This window comes from Gymnoscopelus braueri (assembly GCF_963280865.1).
Source record: "Gymnoscopelus braueri genome assembly, chromosome: 4".
Lineage (NCBI taxonomy): Eukaryota > Metazoa > Chordata > Actinopteri > Myctophiformes > Myctophidae > Gymnoscopelus > Gymnoscopelus braueri.
The window spans coordinates 532,577-545,529 of NC_137605.1; the positions used below are offsets into that span (position 1 = coordinate 532,577).

At 46.6% G+C, this 12,953-nt stretch overlaps 1 protein-coding gene across 1 annotated transcript in view; it reads left to right on the forward strand.

Annotated features, from left to right (window-relative positions):
• LOC308084505 (uncharacterized protein) overlaps nt 1–12,953 on the forward strand; it is a gene marked incomplete at its 3' end in the record, with an annotated part of 51,738 nt that overhangs the window by 20,598 nt on the left and 18,187 nt on the right. The window contains exons 4-9 of the mRNA XM_080427169.1: nt 2,755–2,878; nt 3,538–3,654; nt 5,128–5,242; nt 5,675–5,821; nt 6,706–6,817; nt 9,830–12,287. Of these exons, the coding sequence (XP_080283295.1) occupies nt 2,755–2,878; nt 3,538–3,654; nt 5,128–5,242; nt 5,675–5,821; nt 6,706–6,817; nt 9,830–12,287 (3,073 nt within the window). The remainder of the gene's footprint in view (nt 1–2,754; nt 2,879–3,537; nt 3,655–5,127; nt 5,243–5,674; nt 5,822–6,705; nt 6,818–9,829; nt 12,288–12,953) is intronic.

A 12,953-nucleotide genomic window follows, 5' to 3' on the forward strand; every position in this document is an offset into this window, starting at 1 on the left:
ATGGAATCAAAGTTTTTTTAAAGTCTATGAGGCATAATACGGCAGTCAGGTTATCCTTCTTCACCTCCTCTATCAATCTCCTAAGGGCCAAGATCTGGGCTACGGTACTTCTCCCCTCCCGAAAGCCATTTTGGTTCTCCCTCAGGTGAGGGTCGATGGCCTGCCGAATCCTGTTTAGTATCATTCTGTTGTAAACCTTTGCGGTGATACATGTCAGGCTGATGCCTCGGTAGTTGTCTGGCTTTGAGAGGTCTCCAGCTTTAGGCACCGGGATGATGTTGGAGAGAAACCATATTTCAGGCTGCTTGTTGTGCATTAGAGCAAGGTTGAACTCTAGGATGAGGTCATCGAGATCACAGTTCTTTAAGACCTCTGGGGGTATGCCATCCGGCCCAGCACTTTTGTCCTGCCTCACTGTGGCTTTCGCCCTGACAAGCTCACTGTCTGTGAAGGGACCATCATTGATGTGCAGGTTCTGGAGGAATGCTGGTACATTTTCCTCAGCTCCTTCCGCTGTTGTGCCCAGTAGCCTTTGGAAGTGGTTGAACCAGGTCGTCACCCTCTCCTCAAGGCTGTGTCCCTCGACCTCTCCCTCCTTTGTCCTCTTCCACCCAGTCATATCATTGATGACCCTCCAGGCCTCCCCATACTGCCTTTCACCCTGCGCTGCCTGCACTCTACGCACACTCTCCATCAGTTCCTCCCCTTTGATGGTGTCGTAAGTACTGAAGAGAAACTGTTTGGCTTCGTTCAGTACCCCACGTCTCTCCACGGTTGGCTCACGCACAAAGTTGAGGCGTGCTTCCTCCACCCTGCCCCGTGCCACTACGACCTCCGGATGTCTGGACCTCAGGGAGGTTCTGGCTCTGTCCAACACAGGCACACACAGCCTGGTTGCCTCCTCATTCGCAACAACGAATCTCCTGTATTCGCTGCTGGGCTCCGCTCCCTTATCCAGCTGCCGAAAGTGCTTCTTAACCTCCTCCGTATACCTGGTTTGAAGGCCAGGGTCGGTTGTGAAGGCCTTCCAGTCATACCGGGTCTTGGGGCTTGGCTTGGGGACCCTGAGGCTCAGTCGCACCCTCATGGAGACCACGCGGTGATCAGAGCCCACAGAGCTGAATGTGCTGTATGGTTCAGCATTCAGGATGGAGTTCCTCCACTTTTGCCTCACAAGTATGTAGTCCAACTGACGTAGCATACCTGTGGTTCGATCTTGGAGCGTCCATCTCTTGCCTGTTCTTTTCCGGAACATGGTGTTCGCTGCCAGTAGCTCGTTTTCCATGAGAAGGGCAGTGAGGTATGTGCCATTGCGGTTGGTATGGGAAGGGTGCGTCCTCTGGTCCGATCCTTGCGTTGAAGTCACCCAGGATTGCCAGGAAGTTGTGCGCTGGGACGTCTCGGACCGCTGTTGCAAGGTCCTCATAGAACTTCTCCACCTCGTCAGATGGTGCCACGTTGGTGGGTGAGTACACGACTATGACTGTTGTTACTGGGTTGCCTGAGAACTCTGCGATAAGGATCCTATCGGTGTGATGGTAAACCCGACGGAGAGCATGTTGTCCTCCAGGAGGAGGACCAGCACCACCATCCGCTGCGATGTTCCTGCGGACTCCCGCCGCTGGAAGTATAGGATTTGGGATGACTTTGTTCTCCATGGTTGGCTTTACTTTGCTGATTAAGGACTGTGGGGCGCAACTCCTCGCAGTCCTGGTTTTAGTTCAGAGTGTCCTTATCCTAGATGGGTTGCCTTCCATGGCTATGAGCCCCATCTACCCACGCTATTTGCCCATAGCTGGGACAGTGGTTGGCAGGCGCCAGGGCGTGTCCACACACCGGTGGGCCTGCGGGCCTTGCCTCTGGGGCCCACTGTTGCTCCGAGATCCCCTACAGTTTAGCCTGGGACCTCAAGGTACCCAGTTACCGTGTGTGGCCACGAGGAGGCACTGAAGTCTTGGCGGTGGAGTGGCTTTGTACCAGCATGATGTTCTTACCTTAATAAACATTGTCATAAATACTATATGCTTCCAGTCGCTAGTTTAAAGTCTTCTTTCAATCATCATGATATGCGTTTTGGTAAATTATGGTCCCATTTATTTTAAAATTGATGATAAAGTAGCTTATGCTCTAGAAGGGGCGGGATGATTTGATTGACAAGCTACACAAACAAATAGCATTCATTCCCCGCCACCACTCTTGATTGACAAGCTACCCAACCAATAGCATTCATTTCCGGTTGCATTAGCTATGCATGATATAGAAAGATGGCGGATTTGAAATTCCTGAACAATCGGCTTCATTTATGGTCTATAGAAACCAATGGCGTCACTTTGTCCATTATTTTTACTGTCCGTCTAAAATACCATAATACCATAATAATACTACCATACTCTACTAAATGACCTCATGTAATGTATAATGTGTGCAGGCTTCTCTAAAGGCTCCAGTGACAGATGTCTTATGATAATGTATATATGTAATGTATATATTTATATATATATATATATATATATATATATATATATATATATATATATATACATACATAATATATGTATAATGTGTGCAGGCTTCTCTAAAGGCTCCAGTGACAGATGTCTTATGATAATGTGTATATGTAATAATGTATGTATATATATATATTTATATATTATACATAATGTAATGTATATATGTAATGTAATGTATGTATGTATGTATATATATATATATATATATATATATATATTCATAATGTATGTATAATGTGTGCAGGCTTCTCTAAAGGCTCCAGTGACAGATGTCAGATCCATCCCTCTGAACCTCTCCAGCTCCTCTGTTTAACCTGTGCTAAGATGACCTGTAGAGACTGTCAGCTGATGGACCACAGGAACCACAGGTAACCTCTACTAACCATAAACATAACCATAAACATTTAGAGACTGTCAGCTGATGGACCACAGGAACCACAGGTAACCTCTACTAACCATAAACATAACCATAAACATTTAGAGACTGTCAGCTGATGGACCACAGGAACCACAGGTAACCTCTACTAACCCTAACCCTAATATGTTTAGGTACCCTATACCTAACCATAAACATAACCCTATACATAAACCTATTAGTCCAGCTGTAGTAAATGTACTTAATTACTTTGTCTCTTATGTTTGAGTTTGTCCCTGAAGCGTTGAACACAACTAAGAAAGTACTGTAGTAAATGTACTTAATTACTTTGTCTCTTAGGTTTGAGTTTGTCCATGAAGCGTTGAACACAACTAAGAAAGTACTGTAGTAAATGTACTTAATTACTTCGTCTCCTAGGTTTGAGTTTGTCCATGAAGCGTTGAACACAACTAAGAAAGTACTGTAGTAAATGTACTTAATTACTTTGTCTCTTAGGTTTGAGTTTGTCCATGAAGCTTTGAACACGACTAAGAAAGTACTGTAGTAAATATACTTAATTACTTTGTCTCCTAGGTTTGAGTTTGTCCATGAAGCTTTGAACACGACTAAGAAAGTACTGTAGTAAATATACTTAATTACTTTGTCTCCTAGGTTTGAGTTTGTCCATGAAGCGTTAAACACGACTAAGAAGGTTCTGCAGACGGTGATCAAACCTGTCAACGAACGGGGAGACACAATCAAACAAAGTCTTCAATTCATGGAAACCAGGTAAGTCATAGGATCACTCATACGTTGGTGAAGAGCGCCATCTAGCGTACACACTGAAAACACCGTTTTGACTTGTTACACGTCTTTGACACTGTGGGCTTTGGAAAATATGTGTTACACGTCATTGGCACTGAATGAGTTAATCAATTACATTTCGGCCCCATTGGCCATCTAAGAGCACCTACCAAGTTTGGGGCATTTAGCATGCTGGGAACTGGAGTTATGGCTGTTATCAAAATCAGAATGTTTTATTGACACAGGTTTACAGAAGTAAAACATTGGGTGAAGTTAGTTTTCGTGCATAGTTCCATCATATCGTTATTTCCATAGAAAAAAGAAAGGGAAGAAGAGGGGGGGGGCAAGGGGGAAAGGAGATTAAACGAGAAGAAAAGAACAAGTTATCCAATGTCAGTGCGTGTCGACCACATAATCCACATAAGGTAGACTGACACATATGTGTCATGAACAAAGGCATGAACAAGGCTCATCATGCCTTGTTCAGCAGTCTGACGGCAGACCTGGTGGTGCTGTTCTTGATACTGCGGTAGGCCTCCTTGCCCGGTCGCGGTCGTTGTAGGGGTTTGAACAGTTTGTCCTTGCTGATGCGCTGGGCTTTGACTACACACGGCTTCTTGTACAGTTCCAGGAGCGCTGGGAGCTCGCCTCCCATTATACACTCTGCTGATCATTATACACTCTGCTGATCATTATACACTCTGCTGATCATTATACACTCTGCTGATCATTATACACTCTGCTGATCATTATGCACTCTGCTGATCATTATACACTCTGATGCACTCTGCTGATCATTATGCACTCTGCTGATCATTATGCACTCTGCTGATCATTATACACTCTGCTGATCATTATACACTCTGCTGATCATTATACACTCTGCTGATCATTATACACTCTGCTGATCATTATACACTCTGCTGATCATTATGCACTCTGCTGATCATTATACACTCTGCTGATCATTATACACTCTGCTGATCATTATGCACTCTGCTGATCATTATGCACTCTGCTGATCATTATACACTCTGCTGATCATTATACACTCTGCTGATCATTATGCACTCTGCTGATCATTATACACTCTGCTGATCGTACTACTCGCTGTAGGCTGATCTTACAGTTTCCATACCAGGTACACTGTGTCATCCACGTACTTTATGATGGTGTTGGAGTCATGTGTGGCTGTGAGTCATACGTGTTCAGGGAGTAGAGGAGAGTTATTGATTAATTCATTACAGGATCATAATAATGAGTTATTTATTCATTAACTGGTTACAGGATCATAATAATGAGTCATTAATTCATTAACTGGTTACAGGATCATAATAATGAGTCATTAATTCATTAACTGGTTACAGGATCATAATAATGAGTCATTAATTCATTAACTGGTTACAGGATCATATTAATGAGTTATTAATGAATGAGTTATCCTTTAACTCATTACAGGATGCTGGACATAGAGAATCTGAAATGTCACGCCAGAGAAATCCTCAAAGCATCTCTGGTTCCTTTCATTCAGCGCTTCAAGATGAGACTGGTGGAGTTACACCGACTACTAGAGGTACTAACTATAATAATTATAATAATAACAATAAGACATTCAAGATCAGACTAGTGACCACTAGAGGTACTGCATTAACTATGATAATAATAATAAGTCATAGTTCAAAATGAATGATTATTGACACTTGGGTGATGCTTGTGTAACTCAGCTCCACCTCGTTCTGACCACATCACTGTGGTGACAATAATCACAGTAAAGATCCTTCCCTCTTGTGTAATATTGGTTATTAGTTATTCATTATTGTATTTATTTATCGTTTATGTGTCAGTTGTCGTACAAACCTGAAGGTTATTGTTTAATTGTTAATTATTGTATTTCTGTATTGTTTATTATTGTATTTATTGTTTGTGTGTCAGGTGTTTATTATTGTATTTATTGTGTGTGTCAGGTGTCTGTATTGTTTATTATTGTATGTATTGTGTGTGTCAGGTGTCGTATAAACCTGAGGTTGATGAGATCCAGAGGAGAAAAGCAGCTCTGCATGAACTGGACGACAGACGAAAGAATGTAGCAGAACTGACCATGAAGGCTTTAAATACAGAAGACCTGCCTACCATACTCCATTACAAGTTACAGGTAATAGATTACTATACTGCTTTACAAGTTACGGGTAATAGATTACAGTACAACCTGCCCACGATACAGAATTAAAAGTTACAGGTAATGTATTACATGATCACCGATTTGCATGATGTTTGGACAAAATCTGTAGGAGTAAAAATAAATTGCAAACAAATTCCTCCTGGTGGCGCTATAACAGGCCGATCTGAAAAAGAAAATGGGGGCAGAGGTTCTGCTCTGGCATCCAGGGAGTGTGTGTGCACAGTTTCACGTCGATCAGGCCAGCGGTGCCGGAGATTAGCTGCTCACAGACGGACACACTAACCTTAACCCGGACCGTGGGCAAAACATAGTCTGGGCTAGGCATGTAACGGTATGCCGTATTACGGTATTAACGTGGTATAAATAGCCACGTATTGATACCGTAAGATTTCCGAGCTCACAGTATTTATTTATTTATTGCTATCTTGCCCCACACACACATGGGAAAGCACATAGCGGTTTCTCAGACCACCGCTCTGACAAACCGTTTGGTAGAGCGCTGCTATGGCAACGCAGGGCTGAGTGCACAACATCCAGAGGTCTCACTCTCTCCTAATTCTCAACCAATCTCTGTGATTCTAATGTTCATATAATCAGCAGAAGTGAGTTTAGTCTATTCAAAAACAATGATTTGTACTGCGCCATGCCATTCACTCCGAGTGATAGCTGTAATTTAAACTTCTCTATAACCAGCAATATGTGAGTGATAAATATTAGTTTATTCCAAGGCCCTAACCTTGTCTACCTACACATTCAAACTAATAAGTTTTCATTCTAATCAGGCATATGGTTGTCTACCTACACATTAAAACTAATAAATGATCATTTTAATCAGGCACATGGTTGTCTACCTACAGATTAAACGTGAGCTGAAGGACATCTTGTCTCAGGAAGTGACTCCTCCTCCAACCATGACTAAAGTCAGGCTGCTAGCTAGCATTAGCGCCTTCGAAGCTATCCTCAGATACGGTAAGTCTGCATCCTGTTTCTACGTTTATTTACACGCGTGTTTAAGTCCTAGTAAAACATTATGTTGGTTTTATTTCATTTAGAGTATTTAGAGTAGAGTATCTTTTTGCCCATTTCTCCATAATTTAGTCGTTAAGCCAATGAATTCCTCCCTTCTCCCCCCCCCCCCCCGCCCGGCTTCCCTCCCCCGAACACAAGCCAATTGTGTTCGTAAATAGACGCTCGATAAAGGGCAGGTACTTTACCACTGCTCCACCTAGTGGTGGTGGGAGGTAGTTTACCACTGCTCCACCTAGTGGTGGTGGGAGGTAGTTTACCACTGCTCCACCTAGTGGTGGTGGGAGGTAGTTTACCGTGACCATTTACATGACCAATTGGACCTGACCCGTCGGGTCCCGTCGGGCTTAAGCTCTAGCCCTGCCCCCTCTGTATTCCTATTGGCTGGGGTTTAAACAGCCATAACTCCAGTTCCCAGCATGCTACAGGCTCCAAACTTGGTGGGTGGTCCCACAGATGTCCAATTTAATAAAAAATGACCACTTCCGATTTGTACTTCACCCACACACTCTCTGAGGGGTGTGGAGTTCAATGGTGCAAATCAGAAGTGGATCTGTTCACTTCTGGTTTTACCAGGACACCCAAAACGGTGCCTATCCCCCTATTTTTGTGTACAAGGAATCCAGCAGCAAAGACCAGAAGTCGATACAACCACCGGAAGTGGGTGGAATTGCAATTTGTCCCCCTCTCTGATCATTTATTTGCGTAGCGGCCTGAAAATCCTCCTATAATTCCAGTAAGCTCTGTCTGAGCCCAAACCTCTGAGCCCAAAATGTTTCTGCCCGGTTCTCCTCAGTGCCTGGAGCTATTGATCTCAAATTGCGCACAGCCATTGACCATTACCATGTGCATGGAACTGTGAAGCCCGTTTTTCGATTACATCAAATCTCAGCTTATTATTACCGTTTATGTGTCAAACAATGGGAGATCACGCTGCGCAGGGTTGCCAGGTTTCGCGAGACAAACAAGCAGCAAGGTCTATGAAAACAAGGCCAAACGAAGCGAGCCCTACAAGCAACAAGGTCTATGAAAAGAAGGCCAAACGAAGCACCGTCACACATATACATTGCCTCTTGGAAAACAGCCAATCGACAAGCTCACAACGCGTCCCCACACCCACCTGCACTTTCACAACCAACGCCAAAAACACACTTCCACCAATATTGCCCCTAAACCGCTTACAATAGGCGAACATGGCAACACCAAAGTCTGTCACACCATAGACCCCGCCCACTTTCAGTGCATTAGATCGTGGCTCTGTGTGTGTGTGTGTGTGTGTGAGTGTGGGGGGGGGGGAGATGATCGCACCACAACTTGGGTCCGCGGCCGTGTATGCGTGGACACGCACGTGCGCAGGCACATGTGACGTGTCACAATGTACATTATTTGTGTTTGCGCGACGCCCGTGTGTGCGTTCGCGACGGGCCACGGGCCGCATGACGATGTACCGTGCTGTGTGTGTGTGTGTGTGTGTGTGTGTGTGTGTGTGTGTGTGTGTGTGTGTGTGTGTGTGTGTGTGTGTTTGTGCGCGCTCGCATCGGCTCGCGCGCGTGTGTGTTGGCGACGGGGGACGGCTAGATCTGTATATGCGCGGGTGTTTGTGTGTGTTCTGTGCCTCCACGACGGGATGTGCGTGTGTGTGTGTACACACTACACCATTGGTTCTTAAAGTGGGGTCCGGGGACCCCCACGGGTCCTTCAGGGAGTTCCAGGGGGTCCCCAGCTAAGACAGTCTCAATCAGACAATCTCGCCATGCTTATGCTGGCTGGAGAGAGAGAGAGGGGAGAGAGGGGCGGAGGGAGGGGGAGAGACAGAGAGTTTAAGTACATCTCTCCACCAGAGACACAAAAGTTAATCTCATCTAGCCATTACACCATGTCGAGTCTCCGAAAATCTGTACAAGCTAACGATACGGCCGTTTCACAATCTCGCCCCTAAACACGGTCGCCCCGGCTCGCACCGAACGGTCTGGGGCGAGCAATCTGCGCCTCATTGTCTCGCCCCTAAACACGGTCGCCCCGGATCGCAACGAATGGTGGAGAGCGTTTATTTGTTAAGGACGCCCATGCATTCTCCACTGTTGAATGTGCACCCTTTAAGTGCATATCTGCATGCACATAATTATATTGTTAAGTTGAAATAATAGTTGTACAAGTTGTAATAACAGTGTTGTATAATTATTTTTGCTGTAGTAATCAATTCATTATAATATAAGTACAATGAATGACAGAATATATATATATATATATATATATATATATATATATATATATATATATGTATGTATGTATGTATGTATGTACAGTAGGACGTGCAATAACCCCACGTTTGCAACTACTTTTGCCTGCGCACTTCACCGGGTATGGTCTAGTGTAGTTAATTACAGTTACTAAAACACTAATCCCTCAAGAACAGATTCTGCTCTCCGCTTGAATCTGTCAGGGGGGTTCGTCATATCGTGTACGCACTGGCCTACAAGTGGGCGTGCCTTCAGATCAGGAAGCAGGCCGCGTTACCCAATCAAATGCAGTGAGCGGGATTTACGTGTGTGCCGATCCTTCCCCACTAGAAACAAACCGAAACTCATTTAACAATAGCGTCCTCGGAGCAGACAAAACCACGGAAAGATATTCACATTTTAACTTGCTCTTTCATCATAGAAACAAGTGGGCTTATAACCAAAACCATCCATGTTCTCTGGGAGAAGTGGTGTTAGTGTTCCGTGTAGAAATATTGTTAGTGGGAATGAAATATAGTCCATCGTGCTCCCCCCAGAGCTAAGTGAAAGAGTAAAAAACAGCAGAGGGCGCTGTTTTTCCTTTTTGATTTGGCGATGGGTTCCCAGATTGCTAAAACACACACATACACATGATATTAACATGTATATTAACATGTATATTAACATGTATATTAACATGTATATTAACATATGTATATATATATATGTGTTACAGGGGAACTTGTCACTGAATCTGTCCCGTTTCAAACGTCACAAGGGGAAACACCTCAGAGCGCTGCACCCATCACCCACCATGCAGCATCTGTCACCCCTGAGGGAGCACCCATCACCCCTGAGGGAGCATCCATTACCCCTGGGACAGCACCCATCACCCCTGGGACAGCACCCATGGTCCCTGTGGGCAGACAGTCTCTTGCCACGGCCAGTTTGTCTCCTCAAAACGTCACCTGTTCTGGCTCCGCCCCCACAGCCAATCCCACCAATCATTTACATTCTTCTGTCCCGGTCTCAGCCAATCAGACGTCATGCTCCCCGCGGTCCGTTGCCGTTTCCCCGGCAACCGAAACATTGACAACACGCACGACGCCGCAGAGCTCAGCCGCTCCCCCTGGTGGCCGGCACTGGGTTAGGGTTAACCCCGCCCCCTCTTCCACTCTGACTTTAAGACAGAACTCCCAGAATGCTCGGCCGACATCTGCGCCGACGGCTAACCCCGCCCCCAGCCCCGCCCCCAACCCCGCCACTCTGATCTTAAGACAGAATTCAGCTCCGGCCACAACCGCTACACCATGTGACCGGCCCTCAGCGCTCTCATTGGTCAACCTGAGCAACTTTGTCCACAGTTCGTTGTACGCTTTGCCGCCTCCCCCCGTGTCGCTTCAATACGTGGCTCCACCAGCGCAGCCGTCAGCCGTTCTCTTAAAGCAAGCTGCACCGGGCTCACTGCCGGCCGGATGCTTCCAGGCAGCTGTGGGCTTGGTCGGCGTCAACCAGGGAGCTGTAGATCCTGTAGGAAACGGCAGCAACCATTCAGCGAATGCGGCAATAAACTACGGTCAGAATCCTCGGAGGAGCTCTGCTGCCTTTGAGCAGCCTCCTCCAGGGCTTCAGTCGAACCAGAGCCAGTCCAGTGCAGTGGCCAGCGTGGCCCAACTCTACTTCGCTTCTCAACTCGTGCAAGTAGCCGCCAGCAGAAACCTTTCTGTTGTCACTTCAACTCTGAGCCAAGCAGCTCAGCACCAGTCCTCTGCAAATCCCCCGTCAGTGCTGCAACAGCAGCAACAACAGCAACAACAGCAACAGCTGCAACAGAAACAGCTGCAACAACAGCAACAGCAGCAACAGCAGCAGCAACAACAACAGCAACAGCAGCAACTACAGCAACAACAGCAACAGCAGCAACAGCAGCAACAACAGCAACAGCTGCAACAACAGCAACAGCAGCAACAGCAGCAGCAGCAACAACAACAGCAACAGCTGCAACAACAACAACAGCAACAACAGCAACAGCAGCAACAACAGCAACAGAAACGACAGCAACAACAACAGAAACAGCAGCAACAACAACACACAGCCTCACATACGCTGAACAGGACTCTCAGAGACGAAGGAGAGATCGCACACAAGAACCCGCTGATCCGCTCTCTGCTGTGGCAATCAGGCTCCTCCCAGTTCGACAACCCGCACCTCAACCACCTTCTGGAGTCGGGCTTCTTTTCCAAGAAGTCAAACAGGAAGAATGACGCGCAAAACAACTGCGTGTCTCGTCTCCCTTCTACTACTACAGCTACTGCTACTTCTACCGCCGCTTCTACTGCTACTTCTACCGCCACTGCTACTTCCGCTGCTACAGCTCCGCCTCCGTACGGCAGTATTCACCGCACCGTGAGTCCTGTAGCCTCACACACATCCAACCACACATCCGACCAGGCTGTAGCCTCACACACATCCAACCACACGTCGCCCGGCCAAAACTCGCCAACCTCGGTGCGCAGCAGCCAGGACCCAATGCCCCCTGTACGTTCACCACTTACTGCCACGCCCCCTGTACAGGCTCCACCCTTTGCCACGCCCCCTGTGCAAGCCACGCCCCCTGTATATGCACCAACCGCTGCTGGGCCGCCTGTAGAAGGCCCGTTCACTTCCATCACGCCCGTAGAAGGCCTGTCTTACTCTATCAAACCCGTGTACGTGGCAGCCACCCGTACGCCCGACGTGTCGGCTCCGTCCGCCCAGTCGACTCCGCCTCCTCCTCCTCCGGAAGTCTCCGAGTACGTCCGCTCTCCCCCGGTGAAAGCCGTGGCCGACTCGTCCGCCTGCGACGTCGTCGCCGCTCTGTCGGAAAAGGCGACGATCTGTCCTCCTCCTCCGGGAGAGAACGAGCCGACCTCCACCGTGTCCGAGGCGGACATGACGGTCATCGACCTGACGTCCTCCTGGGACGAGCTCAGCGCCTTGCTCAGCCTCTACAGCGACGACGAGCAAGACGTTCCTTCCATCAAGACGGAGACGATGGATGCGCCGGTGGCCGCCGGCGCATCCATCTTCTCCAACGCCACAGCAGCAGCTATGGTGACGGAGAAGATGGATGATCCGGTGGCTGTCGCTACGGAACAGCCGTCCTGCTCTATCACGCCTGTAGATGGCGCTACTGCTGCCACCTGTACATCAAGGTACTGTTGTTGGTGTTTCTTTTATTTTAGATTAACGCTCTACTTGATCGCACCACAGCGTCACAAAAACATCCAAAAGTAGCAGATCTGCAAGCTCCAAATGTGGCACGTTTTGAGCTTGTAGATCTGCTATTTTTTAAGTTTAATCCTGAAAACAAACAGTTATTAGACATGTGAGGTTTCCACCCGACAGAGACCATATGGTCGTTTTGTACATTAGTTTTTATTTTCATTTCTCTTTCAAGTTCAGTTTAAAGGTGCATGAAACCCAGTTCAGGTAAAAAAAAACTACTAAAAGACTACTAAACAACACAGCTTACATCACTGTGTACTATAAGGTCCTTATGCAGCTGTGTTGCTTCATCACTGTGTCTATAGGTAAACACCACCACACTACTGCAGTGTGTTTCTATAGGTAAACACCACACTACTGTAGTGTGTTTCTATAGGTAAACACCACCACACTACTGCAGTGTGTTTCTATAGGTAAACACCACCACACTACTGTAGTGTGTTTCTATAGGTAAACACCACACTACTGTAGTGTGTTTCTATAGGTAAACACCACACTACTGTAGTGTGTTTCTATAGGTAAACACCACCACACTACTGTAGTGTGTTTATATAGGTAAACACCACACTACTGTAGTGTGTTTCTATAGGTAA